The sequence below is a fragment of the Macrobrachium nipponense genome, chromosome 44 (genome assembly GCF_015104395.2).
Source record: "Macrobrachium nipponense isolate FS-2020 chromosome 44, ASM1510439v2, whole genome shotgun sequence".
Lineage (NCBI taxonomy): Eukaryota > Metazoa > Arthropoda > Malacostraca > Decapoda > Palaemonidae > Macrobrachium > Macrobrachium nipponense.
In genome coordinates this window covers 25,773,814-25,796,646 of record NC_087221.1, presented here as the reverse complement: position 1 = coordinate 25,796,646, position 22,833 = coordinate 25,773,814, and the positions used below count along the sequence as shown (strand labels likewise).

General features: G+C 48.8%; 2 protein-coding genes across 2 annotated transcripts; one reads left to right on the top strand and one right to left on the bottom strand.

The window, feature by feature from the left end:
• Positions 1-12,952: 12,952 nt before the first annotated feature.
• On the top strand, positions 12,953-16,024 carry LOC135203939 (trichohyalin-like). The gene has a single exon (XM_064233869.1). The coding sequence runs from the start codon at positions 12,953-12,955 to the stop codon at positions 16,022-16,024; it is 3,072 nt and encodes a 1,023-aa protein (XP_064089939.1).
• Positions 16,025-18,090: 2,066 nt separating this feature from the next.
• Positions 18,091-21,490, bottom strand: LOC135203938 (collagen alpha-1(I) chain-like). Its single transcript, XM_064233868.1, has 3 exons — positions 20,663-21,490; positions 19,925-20,166; positions 18,091-19,780 (listed from the first exon to the last, which is right to left on the bottom strand). The coding sequence occupies exons 1-3, from the start codon at positions 21,488-21,490 to the stop codon at positions 18,091-18,093; spliced, it is 2,760 nt and encodes a 919-aa protein (XP_064089938.1).
• Positions 21,491-22,833: the final 1,343 nt, after the last annotated feature.

Genomic DNA, 22,833 nt, shown 5'->3' with positions numbered 1-22,833 from the left:
CTCTTCCGAGCTAGAGGCTTTTCTCAGAGAACAGCAGGGCATATTTCCAGCAGTCTCAGAAAGTTGACCTCCGTGGTTTACCAAGGCAAATGGGTGATCTACTGTGATTGGTGTCATAAACGGGGTTTTTCTCCACTCGCAACCTCTATTCAGCGAAAAGCAGACATTTTAACCTTCCCCAGAGACGAAAAACGTTTGTCCGTTTCAGCTATTAGAGGCTACAGGGCGACCCTGAGTTGGTTGTTATGCCTTAGAGGTATCGACATCTCGTCCTGGGAACTTTCCTTGCTAGGTAAGGGGTTTGAGCAGTCGAGTTCTCCTAGGGAGCTCAAGCCTCCGACGTGGGATGTTTCCTTGGTTTTCAAGAGCTTCACTAAGAGTCCATATGAGCCCTTGTGTCGCTCATCTGACAGGGACTTGACGCTCAAGACAGTTTTCCTCCTGGCCTTGGCATCTTCCAAGAGGGTAGGAGAGCTCCACGGTCTGAGCTATGATGTGAAGCACAATAAGGGTTGGGGGTCAGTGTTCTTCGAGTTTGTCCTGGAATTCGTGGCCAACACCAAAAATTCCTCTGTGCACAATGACAGGTTCACTTCGTTTTCCATTCCATCACTGAATGACTTTGTGGGTGGTGATGCTCAAGAGCTTTTGTTGTGCCTTGTCCAGGCCCTGTATTGCTATCTTAAAAGGACTCAGCACCTTAGACCAGGCTGCCACAGACTTTTTGTTAGCACAGATACTATCTCTTTTTGGATACGGGAAGCCATCAAACAGGCGTACTTGGCTCTTGATGATTCCACCACCCCATCTGTGCAGGCTAGAGCACATGATGTTAGGTGTATTGGTCCCTCCCTGGCTTTCAAAAAGAACTTGGCTGTACATAGTGCTGAGCGCTGGTACTTGGTTACACCAGTCCATGTTCACCTCTTTCTATCTTAAGGATGTTGCCCACAGGTCTACAGACACGTTTTCCCTGTGTCCTGTGGTGGCTGCCCAACAGGTTGTGTAACTCACAGTTGCCCTTAACAGGGCACTTGTATTTTACAGAAGATAATTGTGTGGATGAGAGAATGAGTGAGTTGGCTGGTCTCCTTCTTTCTCTTGTACCTTTCCTTCTTCCTTCAGGCGGGTTAAGTAATAGACAGTCATTCGCTGGACTGGTCTGATACAGGTGAGTAAGGTAGCCATACTGATAGTGTGGTCGCTTAATATACAAATATCAAACTCTCTATTCGGTAGCATATGCTCCACTCCTTGGCAAGGAGGAGTTGGGAGTAGTACAAACCCTGGTGTATTGGTTTGCTATTGGACAGTCAAAGTTTCTCTTTGGTTCCCTATACAATGATTCTTCTATATATAATTGTACATCACTCGGGGTTTGAGTGGTTAGATATCAATTTATATAGCTTCTCAACGGGCTTCAGTCCCTCTCCAGAAGTCAATTCTTCTGGATGCTGGCCTGGTGGGTAGGCCCCCAGCCGGTTTAGGATGAGTTTATCCTATAGTTAAGACTGCAGGTTTGTTCGTGTATGAACAAATGACAAATTTTCTAAGGCAGTTTGTATTTTTCATAGCAACAAACCTGAGGTCTTAACATTATACTGCCCGCCTCTAGCTGCCCCTTTGTTTGTTAAGACATCCTGAGTTGGGAAAGACTGACGTGGTGGCGTAGGTGCATGGTCTTTGACCACTCTTCACCCGATCTACACATGCACTGCCAGATATCACAAGATTCCTCGCTTTCATCTGCTTTTTAACCGGATCCAGTTAAGCGCTAGAAATTATCCTATTGTTAAAACCTCAGGTTTGCAGCTATGAAAAATACAAATTGTCTCGGAAAATTTGTCTTTTTACCTCTTTGTGACAGTAAAGCATATTAGTGAGCTTCAAGCCTTTCTTGTATGTGGGCTATGTTTTAGTGGAACCCTCTCTTTTTCTTTCATTGTTCTAGAGAAAACTCGTAGAAGTGAAAGCCCTTCCCAGATTTGTGACAGCGCCCAATTTAACTGCATTGGTAGGCAATGAAGAAGTGGCCATTTTTAGGTCCAATTATTAGAACTTTGAGGCTTTATGTTCAGTTAGAACTCAAATGGGATCTGGACAGACTTAAGCCCCTAAGAGGAGTTGAGAATTTATACTGTGGTGTTAGGAGGCCAAGCACTCCCATGTCCAAGAAAGTTTCATAAAGTTATTGCATTCACAAGTTGATTCCTGTGCTTTTACCATTTTCTAAATTAATGCTTCATGGCATCTGTTCCGTAAGCATGTCTTTTTTATTTCCTGAAAAACCTTTCACAAGAGAAAGTTGTCAATGCAGGTCAGTGGAGATGTAACTGTTTTTGCCTCACAGTATTTGCGAACTGTTCAAATTTAAATGAGATGTGTAAAGCCTTTAGTAGCCATATCATTTTGGCGGGGATGCTTCCTCCTGAACTAAATAGTATGATAGTAACCTTGCTTTTTCACTTATCATTAGCTGTAGAAAATCCCACTAATGAATTTGGGAGCACGAAGTTACACTTTGGTTAGGAGCATACCTTCATATCTAGAGGTAGGTGTTGTCTTTAGTTTTGGATTGTCAGTTAATGGGCTTTTGACCTGGACACAGGAGTCACTACTACTCTATGAGATAAGTCCTTTTTCTCTGTAAGGATCCTCTGAAAAGTCTCACTACAAGGGCCTTACGCCCTGCTGTGGTTCCAACGTCTGGCAACAGTATGTACTTACCAATAAGGATCACACAACAGGCAGGAATCCTGAGCTTTTTCGCCTCATTAAAAAATCTTTTAGTGTGCTTGGCTGAACATTGTTTCAATGGCTGCATTAACCCACCATCCTCATTCAGTGTGGTAGTCAGCTAACAATATGGAAGATTCATTCCAAATAATATTTTCATGATAAAATTAATTATTTGGTAAGTCTCATATGGCTGACTTGAGTATCTTTGTGTACTCTATATATATAGTATCTTTGGCATCTTAATGATTAATGTTATCATAAAAATATTCAACTTTGCAAATAATTACTTATTAACCTCTACACCTCTTGAATTCTTGTTTGCACAAATGATTTTTACATTTGTATCCACTGTATCCCTCCACCAAGTCTTCTGCAGAAATATTTACCTGATGGAAAAGTGGAATAAAGAAAACACTGAAAGTTAGTGTAAGCAAAATGGTGCTTATGGTGAATGGAGAGGAAGTAAAAGAAAATATACAATCAAGAATTTGACCATATGGCTGTGGGAATGCTGTATGTATGTAATTCTTGGTGAATGAAAGAGAAACAAGACAGTAGGAGTCTATGTAACTCCATTTTTGTATTACCCTTGATTTCAAGTTTAATGTAAATCTAGATCTGACCTTAACTGTTTCAAGGTAGGCTTGGGTTCTTTGTAACTATTGATTTGATTAAGGACACAAGGTAAATGTGCTTTCAGTCTTGCATAATGCCTTAATTGGTCTCACCTTCGAGAAGGAACATGAAGCCCTTTAGGAGAACTACTGAATAATTTTATAGGTTATTTTTTGTGATGGCAGTACGTGCATTATATATCCCATTCTCAAACTAATTTTTTTAATGTGTGCCATCATTTAAACGCCTTTTTTTATAAATTCTACCATTTCTCCAGTTCATGCGAGTGTAAAACTTATCCAGCCTGTCACTCATAATTCTTACTTAAATGGTTTTTGACAGGGTTTTTGTTTCTTCAAGTAAAGGTAGTCCAGCACATGATTTTATGAGATTTTGCATTCAAATATAAATAGTAATGATTACATTTCTGTTAGTTTTTGTTCACACTAGCAGGAAAGGTTAAAAAAGGTTTGTAACTTGGGACGTTATTGTAATCCAAATTTTTTCTAAAATTTTATTACGGACGATTTCCCTTCACACTGTACTTTGATTTTTGTAGTTGAAGTACCTTAAGTCTGTTCCTTGTTTTCAGTTGTCTTTGCATCACCTGTTATATTAAAATTCTGAACAAGATCCTCTGGATTGCTCTGATCATTGCTTACAACTCGTCGCCTGATTATGTGTGCTTTATTTCTGTTATAAAACTAAGAAAACGATCAGGATAGCCCAAGTCCAGATGGAAGTTTGAAAGAAGTGTGTTTTGGAATTTCTGGAAGTCTTCCATCTCCAATCCTGCTTTGATGGCGGGGATACGAATACTGAGCCTGAAACAAAGAAAATTAGTATATTTGAAAGTTGCAAAATGTATTTTCATAGTAAAATATTGGGAAATACCGCTTCGGTTTTGTAGAGGGAAAAATGATATTTTAATGATAAAATAAGGTTTCACATATAATTACCAAACAATTACATTAGCTGTACGCTTTCTTACCTGGCAGTCGAAAATTCAAACTCCTGGTGGCGGTAGCAGCGCTGCCATCGTTTGTGTAGGTGATACAGATCCTTCCCACTTTTGGGAATACCTGGTACTGCTGAGCTTTAGACTTCAATTCGTTGAGCCGCAACGTCCATCTGTGGGAAGGAGGGAGGGCTCTGATTATGTAATTGTTTGGTAAGTATATGTGAAACCTTATTTTATCATTAAAATATCATTTTCACATAAGTGACTTACCAAACAATTACATTAGCTGACTTCACATTACCCGGAAGGTGGGTATATGGACAGCTTTATGAACAAAAACAACAATCATGTGCTCATATTATATATAATGTCTGCAGTACCTTACCTTGTGAGAGAGCAACTACAGATAGATACTGCCTCTGGTCGGCGCTCTCATCATATGTAGGAGACATGGCAGTAAAGGCCAGGGTCGTCCCTACTAATGGTGGGATTTTTGCAATCATGGAATTTCACCGATGATTGACAAAAACAACAATAATTTGCCCTTGCCCTGGGTGAAAAGACCTGATAAAAAACCATACAAAACCATCACCTACACTAAAAACCATATGGTACTCTTAACCAGATATAAGGACTGGTGGGTACTTCAGGTACATGTACCCCCAGGTTTCCTACAAACTCAAAAAACCTCAAATTCAAGGCGAGGAGATAGTAGAGGGAAGAAACAGAGTCCCCCTATGCTTCCTCTCCCAACACCATTCCCGCTACTGACAACGGTCCCAATCTAAAGCAGTTTTCGTAAGTAGTTTCTACCTCCTTCAAATAGTACGATGCAAACACCGATTTCGACCTCCAGAACGTAGTTTGCATAATGGAGGATAGAGACATATTCTGTCTGAAAGCCAATGACATTGCTACTGCACGAATCTCATGCGTCTTCACTTTCAGCACCCTAAGAGGATGTTCCTGAGTTTGGGCATGTGCTTCTCGGATCAAACTCCTCAGGAAAAAGGACATTGTATTCTTTGAAAGAGGCCGAGACGGGTCTTTCACCGAGCACCAGAGTCTGCTCGACTCTCCTCTCACAGTTTCTGTCCTAGTCAGGTAGTGTCTGATGGCTCTGACCGGACACAATGTACATTTCTCATCTTCCGACCCGACTAAGTCCGTTAGGTTCTTTATCTTGAAAGAACGGGGCCAAGGATTCGAAGGATCCTCATTTTTAGCAAGAAAGTCTGTTACATAAGAGCATACTGCATTGCCCTGGGCGAAACCCACTTCCTTACTAATCGCCTGCAACTCGCTTACTCTTCCACTTGTGGCTAAGGCGACTAGGAATAGTGTCTTCCTAGTTACGTCCCTCAAGGTTGCAGAATTCAATGGTTCGAATTGAGGGCCATTGAGCCACCTTAAAACTACATCCAAGTTCCATTCCACTTCTTCAGGCTTGAAAATCTTGGAGGAACTAAAGGATCTGATCAGGTCACTGATGTCCTGATTTGATGAAATGTCGAGGCCTCTATGCTTGAAAACCCGATGAAAGCATGGCCCTATATCCTTTAATAGTTGAAGTGGCCAACTTCTTGGTGTCCCTCAGAAATAACAAAAATTCTGCAATTTCTGTTATAGATGTCTCAGAAGAAGAGATGCTATGTCGTCTGCACCATGACCTAAAAACTCTCCACTTGGACTGGTAGAGCTTGGCAGAAGAGCTTCTTCTGCAGCTAGCAATAGCCTCTGACGCCCTTTGCGAAAACCCTTTTGCTCTGACCAGGTTTCTGACAGTCTGAATCCTGTCAGGGCCAGAGTGGACAACCCTTGGTGATATCGGTTGAAATGGGGTTGTCTGAGAAGCAATGGATTTTGTGGAAGTAGTCTGGGAAAATCCACCAGCAGATTGAGAAGGTCCGGGAACCACTCTTTCCTGGGGCAGAATGGCGCCACTAGGGTCATTGTCACATTCTGGTGTGATTGAAGCTTGTTTAAGACGGTGCTAGGACAATTCGGTCCCGGACAATTCGGTCCCGGACAATTTGGTCCCGGACAATTTGGTCCCCGGACAATTCAGTCCCGGACAATTCGGTACTAGGACAATTCGGTACCAGGACAATTCGGTACCCGGCTTGTCATTTTTAAATGATTAGTTTGGTTATTTTCTTACTTATTTACAAAGAATATAAAAAAGTGGGTGGCAGACATAAATGAAATGATTTATTAAAAAAACTTTTTTAGTTTCTTTATTCCAGACTTTTTACATTTCTTGTCGTTAAAAGTATGTATATAAAAATAAAATAGTAAAAACCATACATTGTTTGTCGTTAAAAGTATCTATATAAAAATAAAATAGTAAAAGCCATACATTGTTTGTCGTTAAAAGTATATAATAAAAATAAAATAGTAAAAATCATACATTTGTTGTTGAACGTATCTATATAAAAGTAAAACAGTAAAAACCATACATTTCTTGTACTTAAAAGTAAAAAAAAAATTTTAAACCTTAATATTATGAGCGATTGCTTTAAGGAACTGCATTCTTTCTGCTTGATTACAGCTCTGTACTAGATGAGTGATACGCTTGTCCCAATCCCTGTAGTACTTCTTATTTTTGACTGGTTCATCCCCGTTTCAAAGCTTTTGTAATTTTGTTTTTGCCAAACTCTCTTCACTTTTAAGGGCTTCAATCAATTTCCATGTTTGGATGGATACTGGAAAACCTTCCAAATTATTAATTGTACGCGATTCTCCGTTCAAACATCGGTTTAGAACATTCCAAGATTCTATTGAAAATTTAGGATCAAGTCTCCTCATTGTGGCACCTCTCCCTCTCACTGGTCCTATATATGAATTTAAAAAAAAAGAGACAATAGGTTGCGGGATATCATCATCGTCAACCAATTCATCAAAAGCATCAGCAACCTGATTTACAGGTAAAAAGGCTAGGGCTATAAAACATCTCATTTTATGACTAAATATGTCATCTTCGTGGTAACGTACTTTGAAACCTTCAGCTACAATATGTCTGTAAACATTCTGTCCTAAATGAAACAAGCAAAAAGAAATAGTTGTTTCTGGAAACGTATTTGAAAATGCGTTTTGCGCAGCTTTTTCGAAGTCCATTATCATAGCATCTGGCCCCTCGTTATTCACTAATTCTTTCACTTTTTGGAAAAGCCGGTTATACGTATTTTGAGACTTATCAGGTAAGAGGGCAAACAATCTTGGAGCACTGAAGTTTTTAATTTGTATATGCAAGACATAAAGATGGAAAAATATAACAGGGCAACTCTTAAAAGTTCCATCTCCTGCCCAATTCGCACATTGTCTCAAATCGTGAAGAGCGTCATTAGTAGCGAAAATTAAAATGCGTTGAACGTCGTCTATGCCACTGTCATACTGCAGCCCTGATTCCTGGGCATCTCATGATTCAAATTTGAAAGGGGTTTTCAGTCTTTTGAGCTGGAAATTTCAATTTTTCTCTCCAGGAGTTGCGATGAAATTTGGATGCAGTCCTTAAGTAACATTATCTCAGTTTGAACTATTGGATAAGGCATTTCTTAAGAACTTTGAAGACACTTTCTTTGTTCATACGCGAACAAACCTTCGGTCTTAACAATAGGATAATTTCTAGCGCCTAGCTGGATCAGGTTATAAGCAGATTAAAGCAAGGAATCTTGTGATATCTGGCAACGCATGCGTAGATCGGGTGAAGAGTGGTCAAAGACCACGCACCTACGCCACTGCGTCATGCTAAGGTCACACATTCACGTATTAACGCACGCTCGCCCACACATGAGCGGAAATTGGTAGTTGGCAACAGCTTACGTCAGTAAACCGTATAATTATGTTCCGTAAAACATACGTAAAATCGTGGACGTAGGTGACGGGTCGGCCGGGCGCTGAGCTCCACCCACTGGAGCGCCATAGCCCACTCCAGTTTTGAAATGTTCAAAACAAGTCGTGGGTGGTCACGCCAAATGTCAACTGACGTAGCTCCAGGCGTTGCACGTGGGACCCACGGTGACTTCAACGGGGTAGGCGCTGGTCTCATAGGCATTGTTCGCCGCCGTGGTTTTCTTCTCGCTGCAAAACACGTGGGCCTCCTCATTGCGAGGTAGCCTACTGGGAAACCGACTCGCATGTTTACAACCCTGTACGACGTGGCAACGCTGTAGCGCGGTATAAAAAAGATCAGGTCGGCGCCTTCAGGTCAGCAGTGCCATTATAAGACATACAAAACTATCTCAATACAATAAATAATTTCAAATAAAGAAATTTTTTGTATTCACTTGTGAAAGTAGCAAACAAACATCAAGAGTCTAGACATATAAAGTGAAAAAACAAACTCACGACAAAATAATATATGACCAAAATATACACAGAAGACAAAAGCAACATTTTTCAACACAAACTGCAAAACTGCATCCGAGAAAAAAAAAGGAACTCTAAGACTTGGTGCTTTTACATTTCTCTCTCTCTCTCTCTCTCTCTCTCTCTCTCTCTCTCTCTCTCTCTCTCTCTCTCTCTCTCTCTCTCTCTCTCTCCTCAAGCTTCATCCAGAACTTATAGTGTACGTAATGTATATATTTATAATTTAGATGTTAAGTGTCCTTCAAGTATATATTTATATTTTATATGTTAAGTATTTTCTAAGTATCTTTATAATTCTGGTTGTTTTATATCTGGTACTCATTAAAGTCTCTCTCTCTCTCTGTATGTTTTTCTGTTATTTTCTATTTTTCAGTTCATTTCCTTTTCATTGCATAGTTTTTGAGTTGAAATAGCTTCATATTTTACTTAAAGTGTAATTGATGTGTGTTTTGGTGCACATTAAGTGTTCTAGGGTTCGTCTGGGGCTCTTGTAATGCATTTTTATTTTATTAGTTTTGTGTGGCTGCGAATGAATCTCATTTCAACAGTTGTCATGTAAGTTCCTAGAGGGCCATCCACACGGCCGAGCTTTGCTCGACGAACTTTGTTCGATGTGACGTCAGAAGCGGAGAAACTGCGGCAAAGTTCTGATTTTTCTCGCGGTTTCTCCGCTTCTGACGTCACATCGGACAAAGTTCGTCGACCAAAGCTCGACCGTGTGGACGAGGCCTAAGGCTGCTGCTTTGTTTAATCCAAGGTATATAGAATGGTCTCCCTTATTCTATATACCTTGGTTTAATCCATGAAGATTCAGAACAGGGGCGAATACTGTTCAAGGTCATTTCACCGCGGAGATGCCCACTATCCACACAAGTGGCCATACGCTGTCGTGATACGTGATGTGTCAAGACTTCTTCCAAGCTATTATTCGATGTGACGTCAGAAGCGGGAAAACAGGTTCTACAGGTTCTGACTTTTCCCGCTAATGACGTCACATCGAACAGAGTTCGTCGAGCTTTGGACGGGCCTTAAGAATATACCTCCATAATGGACAAAATGCTTATCTTAAATGCATAAAACATTATTAAAGAACCGAAACAGTTCAGGAAATACGTTCGTCACTTTTTTTTTTTTTATTTTTTTTATGAACGCATGGTTTTTGTGAAGGATGATTTTCTAATTATTTCTGCGGGCGAACCTTAGATAAGCAGACGTTCCTCTCGAACCAAGGGCAGCTTCTTGTTATACCAATATTGAAACGGTTCATCCTTATTTCTCTATCCACAGACATGGTCGTATACTCGATATGGGAAAATGAAACACTTGAAAAGTTGAAGAAATTAAGCATGTTTGTGAATTCTTTTAAGAAAACGGCGGGGGGAAAAAGGGAAAAGATAATTTGCCATATTTTTTAATGGAACACGTGAATCCGCCTTACATAAGTCCGACACGTCGGCGTAGAGCTTGGGTTCACAATTCGCTGGAAAACTTCAAAACTAGAGGGAAATATGGCCAATTTTGGGGAAAATTAGCGCGCGAGACGCTTAATTCCTAACCAAACTTCAGTATCTAACCTATTAGAGCAAGAACAGAATATTGTATGTACATTGCGATAAACTGCACAAAACCGAATTATTTCAGATAACTCCCAAAGGACATATCTTCCAAATCTTATCAATCCATAAGCTGCCCCGAAAGCTAAAAAAGACGCGAAAGGACGAGATATTCACGGAGAAATTTGAACATTTAACATGGAATATTACATTGAAGACTAAGTTATTAAAAAAAAAAACTAAAACAAGTAAAATTCTACCAGTCTGATTGATCAAATGCGGGCCAATTGTAGGGGCTTCATAAAAAAAAGAAGAAAAGAACGAAAGGGCATTTGAGCTTACCCAAGTCAGCTCTTACAGGATACTGTTTAAGATGTAAGGCAATACGATATATCTAATGAGCCTGTCTGGGAAACATGGAGAACTACATCAAACTAAGGATGAATATTCGGCAATGGATGAAGATACTTACGAAGACACTGCAACGAAGGAAACTTTGCCCAAACATTCCCAAAAGGGAAACGCAAAGTACGAATCTCAGGATAATGACCTCATATGTTCATAAAAAGTTGCTATGTAAAGATATATAGATTGTTTTAGTGCTTAGATGCAGACCAAATCAAGTTGTATGAAGGTAATGCCAGAAATTAACTGTTTTGCTCTCTTGGTCAACCACAAAAGTGTTAATATTTCATAAATATATTATCAAATATCTTTTCCTTTATCAAAAATCACATATATTTCATCACTCATACAGTAAGCCTTATCAATTTACATAATGTCAGCTGGATACGACTCATTAATCAAAAATGATAAAAGCTAAAAATTTCCAACAATAAGAATGAGCATATGATATATAGGCAATAATTTGTGAGCGTCTCGTACCATTCAATATTGGCAGCACATCTGTTCTCAGTATCTTAAACGTTTGCCACCACCATCTTGCACTAATGTGACTCGGCATTCACCTTTCCCGCTCTTTTATACAAACACGCACACACACATACACGCACACACACACACACACACACCTTTGTGGCAATCAATTCTAACCCTTAGTAACCTCTGCGTGGATCCCACATAGGAGGTCCGTAGATTACGGCAAGTGAACTCGTTTTCAACACGTGAGGTCATCGAAGGGTCAAATTTATCCTTGAATTTAAGGAAACTATACTCAGAGTAGGGTAGTTTGTTTAGATTCAAGGGTAAACTTGATCTTTTGATGGCCTCATGTGTTATTTATATACAAGATAAAGGCGTCTTTTTACTTACAATGAGGAATTTATACTAACGAAGCCGAAAGCCCATCCTGACCTTCGGGCAATCTTCGATGATCACCAATTTACCAGTTGGTTGGACGAGAGAGAGAGAGAGAGAGAATTCGGTACTGCTCGACCTTCTACATCCCCTACCTGGTTTATCATTTCCCCAAATCATTATTCCAGTACCCTTATTGACTAACGTCCGAACTTCTTATCAAAGAAATGATAAAAATACCTATTGTTCTCCGTTTTGTGTTCACGAAAGCTGCTTTATAAGCAAGAGTCCGTGCTTGCAAACACACAGCTTAGTCTTCAACAACTCTGTATTCATGTTATGGGCTGCTCTAGGACCTAAATAAAACGAAAAACAAAAAACTTTATCAAATTCCCACAGAAAATAAAACCAAGCCGAGTCTGAAACATCCGTCCTAACAAAAAATGTAATTGAAATCAATTACATATGTACTGTTCCAAATGATTCCACTGCATACTGAAAATGAAGAGACTAGGGGAATCCTTCAGTCATCACGAACAAACAAATGAATAATATCCTTCCTAAAATTTATCTGCCAATCTCACTTCACGATTAATTCAGTCAATCAGATAACTTGGCACTGCTTATACGGTTAGTAATAAAAACAACCATTATTCTCTCTTGTTACACGAGAGAGAGAGAGAGAGAGAGAGCTGCTAGATAAGGAAAGGGACATATATATATATATATATATATATATATATATATATATATATATATATATATATATATATATATATATATATATATATATATATATATCCGTTTATACAACATATCATATATGCAACACAAATTCATCAGTTAGTTTTCAGTAACACCCTCGGTATTATTATTATTATTATTATTATTATTATTATTATTATTATTATTATTATTATTATTATATACCGAAATTTCTATAATTTGAAATTCCAGCCCCCAAGAGAAAATCGTTATTGGTGTGAAAGAAGTAACAGAAGGTGACAGGAAATAGAGAAGATCATTATTAGGGAAAGAAAAATGAAATTATATATTTTACAGTTAGATATCTTCCAAGAAATAATGCTTCAACACACCACCACTTCTTGGAGGACTCCAAGTCTTCAGAGGAAGCGAAATCGGGGAATACATTTCTCTTTGACGAGAGACTGATATTTGCTTCGAAGATCTCTGAAGTCGATCCTGGCTAGGGAACTCTGGAGTCTATGTAGCACTGGAAAAGACATTGTCCTTGCTCCGCCTGAAGAATTGAAGGAGGCTCCGGAATCTAAAGACGATCCCGTACGGCGAGCTCCGAAGCTCCGAGCACTGAAGACTTGCTTCTTCTCCAGAAGGACTGTCGGAGACCCAGGATTCCTGGGAATTCCAAAATTTTTTTTTCGTGGCAGATTTGGAAAATAAGGCAAGAGCAAGCAGCTCATATAGTTATACAACAAAAATGAACCCTATAGTTACATTTGGTTGTGCTTTGTTAGCTGCTATTGTTAATGCTGCTTATACCTCGGTGTTCGACGCCCTTTGGACGTCACTTGGTGCCGAGGGAAACGATTACGACCTTACACATTTATATGATGATTGTATCAACGACGTTAACGGACCTTGGAACTCACCAACGGCGGCAGGCATTGCTGCCACCGGTCTTGTTGTTGGTGGTCGCCTAGGTTGGTTGGCGTACAGGAAATGGAATGGCTTCGGCATGGAAACTCAGGATGCAGACCAGGACCCCGAAACTGACAAGAGGAACGCCCAAACTCCGGTGTCCTTAGAACATCTGGGAGAACCAGAACCTGACCAAGATCGACCGGAACCTGACAACGAACGAGATGTGGAGGAACACCAGGAAACCGACAAGAGAAACGTCGAAACCCAGGTGTCTCTAGAACATCTTGGTCAACAACACGAAAACGAACCAGGCGATGACATAGAAAATTCTAAATTGGCAGACACCATGCGTCTTCAAGAGGAACTGCTCGAGAGAAAGAAGAAGTTAGAAGAAGAATTGAGAGATGCTGCCAATCAAAGAAACAGGATGGAGGAGTGTCTGGAAGAGGCACAAGAAGAAGTCCTGGTTCTGAAGGACGAAATGATGGCATTGGAATATGAAAACGAGCTGATGTTACGACAAAAGGAAACTGAAAAAGCGGCTGCCAAAGACGCCATGGAGGTGGCTTTAGACCAGCAGCGCAGAACAAATAACCTCTTGAAAGAGGCAGAGGCCCAGAACGAGGCTTTACAACGTCGCCTGATGGAAAAAGACGAGTTGATAAAGCAGAAAAAACAAGAATTAGAACGGAAAAAGGAAGTCGAAGGCCGGGTGACAGAAGAAAGCGAGAGACTGAAAGCTGCTCTTCGACAGCAGATGCAAGAAGTCTCAAGAAAGGAGGAAGAGCTGAACTCACTCTTGAGAGAAGTCACTCAGAAGGAAAAAGACTTCGACTTTTACATGAAAAATGTTAAGAAGGATCTGGAACAGAGAGAAAAAAATGTCTCACAAAAAGGAAAGGAGCTGGACAAAAAGTTCTCCAATTTACAAAAGGCGAAGAATGACATCAAGAGCGAAGAAAAGAAAGCAGAAAAGGCGGGGCAATCGGCCCAGGAGAAGGAAAAAGTCCTAATGAAATTGGAGAATGAGTTGAAGAAGAGGGAAACAGCTGTCCTCGATAAAGAAAAGAACCTCCTTCAATTAGAAGAAAAGTTGCAAGGTAAAGAAGAAGCTGTCCTCACATTGAAAAAGAATGTTATCAAGTTGGATGAAGAGTTACAAGCCAAAGAAGAGGCTGTCATCGAAACTCAGAATAATCTGTTGAGATTCGATGAGAAACTACAGGCGAGAGAAGATGAACTGGTGGCAAAAGAAGAATCCGTCCGCCACCAAGAATCTGTTCTGATGGAATTCGATCAGAAATTAAAGGAAAGAGAAGAAAAACTGGTGGCAAAAGAAGAATCCGTCCGCCACCAAGAATCTGTTCTGATGGAATTCGATCAGAAATTAAAGAAAAGGGAAGAAGAACTGGTGGCAAAGGAAGAATCTGTTCGCCACCAAGAATCTATTCTGATAGAATTCGACCAGAAATTACAGGCAAGAAAACAAGAACTGTTTGGAAAAGAAGAGTCCGTCTGTCACCCAGAAACAGAAGAGGACTTACAAGGGCAAAGGCAGCTCTTTCAAAACGAGGAGAGTCCAGTGATAGACGATGGGTTACCCAAAGAAGATGAACCCAAATTAAGTTGTGAGACACCCCCAGTCGACGAGGACAAAATTCTACCTGCTGAGGAAGAAGAAAACGAAGTAACTGAACTTTCTATTGCCAATCCCCACACTTCACTGAATGAAGTGGAGAGTGTGAAAGAAGATTGCCTCAGAGGGAGGAAAGGGAAAGGAAGGAAAAATAGACGCAGAAAGAGGCAGGAGAGACAGCAAGAGCGTCTTAAGGAGAAAAGTTCAGTGTTAGACAATGGGTTACCCGAAGAAGGTGAACCCAAAGTAAGTTGTGAGGCAACCCCAGTCGATGAGGACAGAATTCTACCTACTTCGCTGAATGAAGTGGAGAATGTGAAAGAAGAATGCCTTAGAGGGAGGAAAGGGAAAGGAAGGAAAAATAGACGCAGAAAGATGCCGGAGAGACAGCAAGAGCGTCTTGAGGAGGAAAACGCCGTTGTTTCAGAAGCAGCCGCCAGAGCTGAAGTGGAAGACGGTGATCCTGAAGAAGGAGGATCTGGAAGTCCAAACCTTCCAGATGAGGACGCTTCACTGCCTGCTGGGAAGGTCGATGTGGAAATGGCCCAACTATCCATTGCCAATCCCATCAACATCATCTATGATATGGAACAATTAGAAGAAGAATGGATAGAAGAGGAGAAGAAAGGAAGACGGAGAAACAGAAGGAGAAAGAAACAGCGAGACCAGAATGAAGATTATATGCCTGTGAACAGTGAACCTGAATCAGGAGTTGAAGAAAATTTAATAATAGAGGACATTGTAGAAATGGAAGACAGCGAATCACACGATGACAGTGAAGAATCAAAATATTGGGAAGACTCAGAAGATGAGTTCTCAGAAGAGCAAGATGAGGAGGACGAGGAGGACTCAGAAGAGGATGAGGAGGATGAGGAGGACTCTGAACAAGATGAGGAGGATGAGGAGGACTCTGAACAAGATGAGGAGGACTCTGAACAAGATGAGGAGGACTTAGAAGAAGATGAGGAGGATGTGGAGGAATCAAAAGATCAAGAAGAGGACTCAGAACAAGAGGAGGAGGATGAGAACTCAGAACATAACAGGCCTAAAGCTAAAGCTAAAGCTCAGGCTCAAGAGTATGTATGGCGGATTCCAGGGTTACCCAGGAAACGAATTCTGGGACTACAGAAGATGAGGCCACCAAATCCGCGAGCGAAAAAATGCCGCAAGAAGACGAAAGAGCAAAAGAGCCAAATGAAACAGGCTCGAAAACAACAAGTCTACCAAAAGTTTGCGAGGAGTGAGTTCCAGCGAGGAGGAAACAGATGGTAAGGGATGGACAAGAGGTAAAAAGTCTGGTCCAGGACTTAGCTTGCAGGTGACAAAGCCTGGCCTTCCCCACCAAGATAGGTGGATAGACTACACCAACAGAGGCCAGCAACTGCAATTCCCCACCGAGGCAGGCAGATGGACTCCAACAGTGGGACCAATGGCTGGTTCCCCCCAATCAACCATTGACTCTTACTGATAGACTCCACCAGTGGGCCAGTGGCTGGTTCCCCCCAACCAGTCTCTGGCACCCACTGGCGTACTCCAACTAGTGGGGCCAACAGCATGGGCCAAAGGCATCCCTTTACCACTGTGGCGGGTGGATGGACTCTGCCCACAGGGACCAATGGGTGACCTTCCCTACCAGGCTAGGCGGACAGACTCTACCAGCGAGGACCAGTGGGTGCCCTTCCCCGCTGAGGCAGGCAGACGGACTCTACCAGCGAGGACCAGTGGGTCCCCTTCCCCTCGCCGAGGCAGTGGTTGCCCTTCCCCGCCGAATGGCAGGAGCGGACGGTACTCTACCTAGCGAGGACCAGTTTGGTTTGCCCTTCCCCGCCAATAAGACAGTGGCCGGACGCGACTCTAGCAGCGAGGGACCAGTGGGTCCCCTTCCCCGCCGAGGCAGGCGGATGGACTCTACCAGCGAGGACCAGTGGGTGGCCTTCCCCGCCGAGGCAGGCGGACGGACTCTACCAGCGAGGACCAGTGGTTGCCCTTCCCCGCCAATGCAGGCGGACGGACTCTACCAGCGAGGACCAGTGGGTGCCCTTCCCCGCCGAGGCAGGCGGACGGACTCTACCAGCGAGGACCAGTGGGTGCCCTTCCCCGCCGAGGCAGGCGGACGGACTCTACCAGCGAGGACCAGTGGTTGCCCTTCCCCGCCGAGGCAGGCGGACGGACTCTACCAGCGAGGACCAGTGGGTGCCCTTCCCCGCCGAGGCAGGCGGACGGACTCTACCAGCGAGGACCAGTGGGTGCCCTTCCCCACCGAGGCAGGCGGATGGACTCTACCAGGGAGGACCAGTGGTTGCCCTTTCCCCGCCGCCGAGGCATGGGCGGACGGACTCTTACCGCAAGCGAGGACCAGTGGTTTGCCCTTACCCCTCCGCGGTGCAGACGGACGGACTTACCAGCGAGGACCAAGTGGGTGCCCCTCCCCGCCGCGGCAGGCGGACGGACTCTACCAGCGAGGACCCAGTGTTTCCCTTCCCCCCGCCGAGGCAGGCGGACGGACTCTACCAGCGAGGACCAGTGGTTGCCCTTCCCCGCCGAGGCAGACGGACGGACTCTACCAGCGAGGACCAATGGGTGCCCCTCCCCACCAAGGCAGGTGGATGGACACTGCCGGTTGGCCCAATGGCTGGTTTCCCCCAGCCAGCCATTAGCTCCAACTGGTGAAGTCCGCCTGCTTCGGCTGGGATGGGCAGCCTCTCCTGGCCACCGCCGGTGAGCCCCTCCCCCTGCTTCGGCTGGGACGGGCAGCCTCTCCTGGCCACCGCCGGTCCCCCGACGGGCAGCCTCACCTGGCCACCGCCGGTCGAGCCCCTCCCCCTGCTTCGGCTGGGACGGGCAGCCTCTCCTGGCCACCGCCGGTCGAGCCCCTCCCCCTGCTTCGGCTGGGACGGGCAGCCTCTCCTGGCCACCGCCGGTCGAGCCCCTCCCCCTGCTTCGGCTGGGACGGGCAGCCTCTCCTGGCCACCGCCGGTCGAGCCCCTCCCCCTGCTTCGGCTGGGACGGGCAGCCTCTCCTGGCCACCGCGGTCGAGCCCCTCCCCCGGCTTCGGCTGGGACGGGCAGCCTCTCCTGGCCACCGCCGGTCGAGCCCCTCCCCCCGCTTCGGCTGGGACGGGCAGCCTCTCCTGGCCACCGCCGGTCGAGCCCCTCCCCCCGCTTCGGCTGGGACGGGCAGCCTCTCCTGGCCACCGCCGGTCTTTGAGCCCCCTCCCGTCAGCTTCGGCTGGGTGGGACGGGCAGCCTCTCCTGTCCGCCGCCGGTCGAGCCCCTCTAGCCTCTATCGGTGGAGCCCTTCCTCCTTCTTTGGTTGGGATGGGCAGCCTCTGGCCTTTGTCAGTGGAGCCCTTCCTTTTGCTTTGGTTGGGATTGGAAGCCTCTGGCCTCTGTCGGTGGAGCCCTTCCTCCTGCTTTGGTGTGGATGGGCAGCCTCTGGCCTTTGTTGGTGGAGCCCTTCCTACTGCTTTGGTTGGGATGGGCAGCCTCTGGCCTCTGTAGGTGGAGCCCTTCCTCCTGCTTTGGTTGGGATGGGCAGCCTCTGGCCTCTGTCGGTGGAGCCCTTCCTCCTGCTTTGGTTGGGATGGGCAGCCTCTGGCCTCTTGGACAGTGGAGGTCCCTTCCTCCTGCTTTGGTTGGGCTGGGCAGCCTCTGGCCTCTTGTCAGTGGAGCCCTTCCTCCTCCGTCGGCTGGGACGGGCAGCTCTCTGTTGGCAGGGCAGCCGCCACCGCCTCGAGCCCCTCCCCCTGCTTCGGCTGGGACGGCAGCCTCTCCTGGCCACCGCCGGTCGAGCCCTCCCCTGCTTTCGGCTGGGACGGGCAGCCTCTCCTGACCCCACCGCCGGTCGAGCCCTCTCCTGCTTCCCCGGCTGGACGGGCAGCCTCTCCTGGCCACCGCCGGTCGAGCCCCTCCCCCTGCTTCGGCTGGGACGGGCAGCCTCTCCTGGCCACCACCGGTCGAGCCCCTCCCCCTGCTTCGGCTGAGACGGGCAGCCTCTCCTGGCCACCGCCAGTCGAGCCCCTCCCACTGCTTCGGCTGAGACGGGCAGCCTCTCCTGGCCAACGAAGGTCGAGCCCCTTCCCCTGCTTCGGCTGGGACGGGCAGCCTCTCCTGGCCACCGCCGGTCGAGCCCCTCCCCCCGCTTCGGCTGGGACGGGCAGCCTCTCCTGGCCACCGCCGGTCGAGCCCCTCCCCCCGCTTCGGCTGGGTACGGGCAGCCTCTCCTTGGCCACCGCCGTTGAGCCCCTCCCACGCTTCGGCTGGGACGGGCAGCCCTCTCCTGTCCGCCAGCCGTCGAGCCCCTCTAGCCTCTATCGGTGGAGCCCTTCCTCCTTCTTTGGTTGGGATGTGCAGCCTCTGGCCCTTTGTCATGGAGCCCTTCCTTTTGCTGGTGGGTTGGGATTGGAAGCCTCTGGCCTCTGTCGGTGGAGCCCTTCCTCCTGCTTTGGGTGGTATGGGCAGCCTCTGGCCTTTGTTGGTGGAGCCCTTCCTACTGCTTTGGTTGGGATGGGCAGCCTCTGGCCTCTGTAGGTGGAGCCCTTCCTCCTGCTTTGGTTGGGATGGGCAGCCTCTGGCCTCTGTCGGTGGAGCCCTTCCTCCTGCTTTGGTTGGGATGGGCAGCCTCTGGGCCTCTTGAACAGTGGATGGTCCCTTCCTCCTGCTTTGGTTGGGCTGGGCAGCCTCTGGGTCATTTGTCAGTGGAGCCCTTCCTCCTCCGTCGGCTGGGACGGGCAGCCTCTCTGGCCACGCCGGTCGAGCCCCTCCCCCGGCCTCGGCTGGGGACGGGCAGCCTCTCCTGGCCACCGCCGTCGAGGCCCCTCCCCCCGCTTCGGCTATGGGACGGGCAGCCTCTCCTTGCCACCGCCGGTCGAGGCCCCTCCCCCCGCTTCGGCTGGGACGGGCAGCCTCTCCTGGCCACCGCGGTCGAGCCCCTCCCCCCCCCGCTTCGGCTGGGAATGGGCAGCCTCTCCTGGCACCGCGGTCGAGCCCCCCCCCTCCCCCCGCTTCGGCTGGGACGGGCAGCCCTCTCCTGCCACCGCCGGTCGAGCCCCTCTAGCCTCTATCGGTGGAGCCCTTCCTCCTTCTTTTGGTTTGGGATGGGGCAGCCTCTGGCTGGCCTTTGTCAGTGGAGCCCTTCCTTTTGCTTTGTTGTTGGGATTGGAAGCCCTCTGGCCTCTGTCGGGGTGGAGCCCTTCCTCCTGCTTTGGTGTGGATGGGCACCTCTGGCCTTTGTTTGGTGGAGCCCTTCCTACTGCTTTGGTTGGGATGGGCAGCCTCTGGCCTCTGTAGGTGGAGCCCTTCCTCCTGCTTTGGTTGGGATGGGGCAGCCCTCTGGCCTCTGTCGGTGGAGCCCCTTCCTCCTGCTTTGTTGGGATGGGCACCTCTGGCCTCTTGGGACAGTGGAGTCCCTTCCTCCTGCTTTGGTTGGGCTGGGCAGCCTCTGGCCTCTTGTCAGTGGAGCCCTTCCTCCTCCGTCGGCTGGGACGGGCAGCCTCTCCTGGCCACCGCCGGTCGAGCCCCTCCCCCTGCTTCGGCTGGGACGGGCAGCCTCTCCTGGCCACCGCCGGTCGAGCCCCTCCCCCTGCTTCGGCTGGGACGGGCAGCCTCTCCTGGCCACCGCCGGTCGAGCCCCTCCCCCCGCTTCGGCTGGGACGGGCAGCCTCTCCTGGCCACCGCCGGTCGAGCCCCTCCCCCCGCTTCGGCTGGGACGGGCAGCCTCTCCTGGCTGGGACGGGCAGCCTCTCCTGGCCACCGCCGGTCGAGCCCCTCCCCCCCCCTGCTTCGGCTGGGACGGGCAGCCTCTCCTGGCCACCGCCGGTCGAGCCCCTCCCCCTGCTTCGGCTGGGACGGGCAGCCTCTCCTGGCCACCGCCGGTCGAGCCCCTCCCCCTGCTTCGGCTGGGACGGGCAGCCTCTCCTGGCCACCGCCGGTCGAGCCCCTCCCCCTTCTTCGGCTGGGACGGGCAGCCTCTCCTGGCCACCGCCCCAGTCGCCCCTCCCCCCGCTTCGGCTGAGACGGGCAGCCTCTCCTGGCCACCGCCAGTCAAGCCCCTCCCACTGCTTCGGCTGAGACGGGCAGCCTCTCCTGGCCAACGAAGGTCGAGCCCCTTCCCCTGCTTCGGCTGGGACGGGCAGCCTCTCCTGGCCACCGCCAGTCGAGCCCCTCCCCCTGCTTCGGCTGAGACGGGCAGCCTCTCCTGGCCAACAAAGGTCGAGCCCCTTCCCCTGCTTCGGCTGAGACGGGCAGCCTCTCCTGGCCACCGCCAGTCGAGCCCCTCCCACTGCTTCGGCGGTGACGGGCAGCCTCTCCTGGCCAACGAAGGTCGAGCCCCTTCCCCTGCTTCGGCTGGGACGGGCAGCCTCTCCTGGCCACTGCCGGTCGTGCCCTTCCCCCTGCTTCGCTGGGACGGGCAGCCTCTCCTGGCCACTGCTGGTCGAGCCCCTCCCCCCCCCCTGCTTCGGCTGGGACGGGCAGCCCTCTCCTGGCCCCACCTCCGGTCGAGTCCCTCCCCCTGCTTCAGCTGGGACGGTGGGCAGCCTCTCCTGGCCACCACCGGTCGAGCCCCTCCACTGCTTCGGATGGGATGGCAGCCTCTCCTGGCCACCACCGGACGAGCCCCTCCCCCTGCTTCGGCGGGGAGACGGGCAGCCTCTCCTGGCCACCACCGGTCGAGCCCCTCCCCCTGCTTCGGCTGGACGGGCAACCTCTCCTTGCCACCACCGGTCGAGCCTCTCCCCATGCTTCGGCTGGGACGGGCAGCCTCTCCTGGCCACCACCGGTCGAGCCCCTCCCACTGCTTCGGATGGGATGGGCAGCCTCTCCTGGCCACCACCGGTCGAGCCCCTCCCCCTGCTTCGGCGGGGACGGGCAGCCTCTCCTGGCCACCACCGGTCGAGCCCCTCCCCCTGCTTCGGCTGGGACGGGCAGCCTCTCCTGGCCACCACCGGTCGAGCCTCTCCCCCTGCTTCGGCTGGGACGGGCAGCCTCTCCTGGCCACCGCCGGTCGAGCCCCTCCCCCTGCTTCGGCTGGGAAGGGCAGCCTCTCCTGGCAACCGCCGGTCGAGCCCCTCTAGCCTCTATCGGTGGAGCCCTTCCTCCTTCTTTGGTTGGGATAGGCAGCCTCTGGCCTCTGTCGGTGGGTCCCTTCCTCCTGCTTTGGTTGGGATGGGCAGCCTCTGGCCTCTGTCAGTGGAGCCCCTCCCTCCTGCTTTTTAGGTTGGGGATGGCGCCTCTGGCTTTGTCAAGTAGAGCCCTTCCTTTTTGGGCTTTGGTTGGGATTGGGAGCCTCTGGCCTCTGTCGGTGGAGCCCTTCCTCCTGCTTTGGTGTGGATGGGCAGCCTCTGGCCTTTGTCGGTGGAGCCCTTCCTCCTGCTTTGGTTGGGCTGGGCAGCCTCTGGCCTCTGTCGGTGGAGCCCTTCCTACTGCTTTGGTTGGGATGGGCAGCCTCTGGCCTTTGTCAGTGGAGCCCTTCCTCCTGCTTTGGTTGGGATGGGCAGCCTCTGGCCTCTGTCGGTGGAGCCCTTCCTCCTGCTTTGGTTGGGATGGGCAGCCTCTGGCCTTTGTCAGTGGAGCCCTTCCTCCTGCTTTGGTTGGGATGGGCAGCCTCTGGCCTCTGTCAGTGGAGCCCTTCTTACTGCTGTGGTTGGGATGGGTAGCCTCTGGCCTCTGTCAGTGGAGCCCTTCTTACTGCTTTGGTTGGGATGGGCAGCATCTGGCCTCTGTCGGTGGAGCCCTTCCTCCTGCTTTGGTTGGGATGGGCAGCCTCTGGCCTCTTAAGGTGGAGCCCTTTCTCATGCTTTGGTTTGGATGGGCGTAGGGCTCCCTTCCTCCGACTTTGGTTGGGATGGGCCGCCTCTGGCCTCTGTCGGTGGAGCCCTTCCTCCTGCTTTGGTTGGGATGGGCAGCCTCTGGCCTCTGTTGGTGGAACCCTTCCTCCTCCTTTGGTTGGGATGGGCAGCCTCTGGCCTCTTGTCAGTGGAGCCTTTCCTCCTGCTTTGGTTGGGCTGGGCAGCCTCTGGCTTCTTGTCAGTAGAGCCCTTCCCCCTGCGTCGGCTGGGACGGGCAGCCTCTCCTGGCCACTGC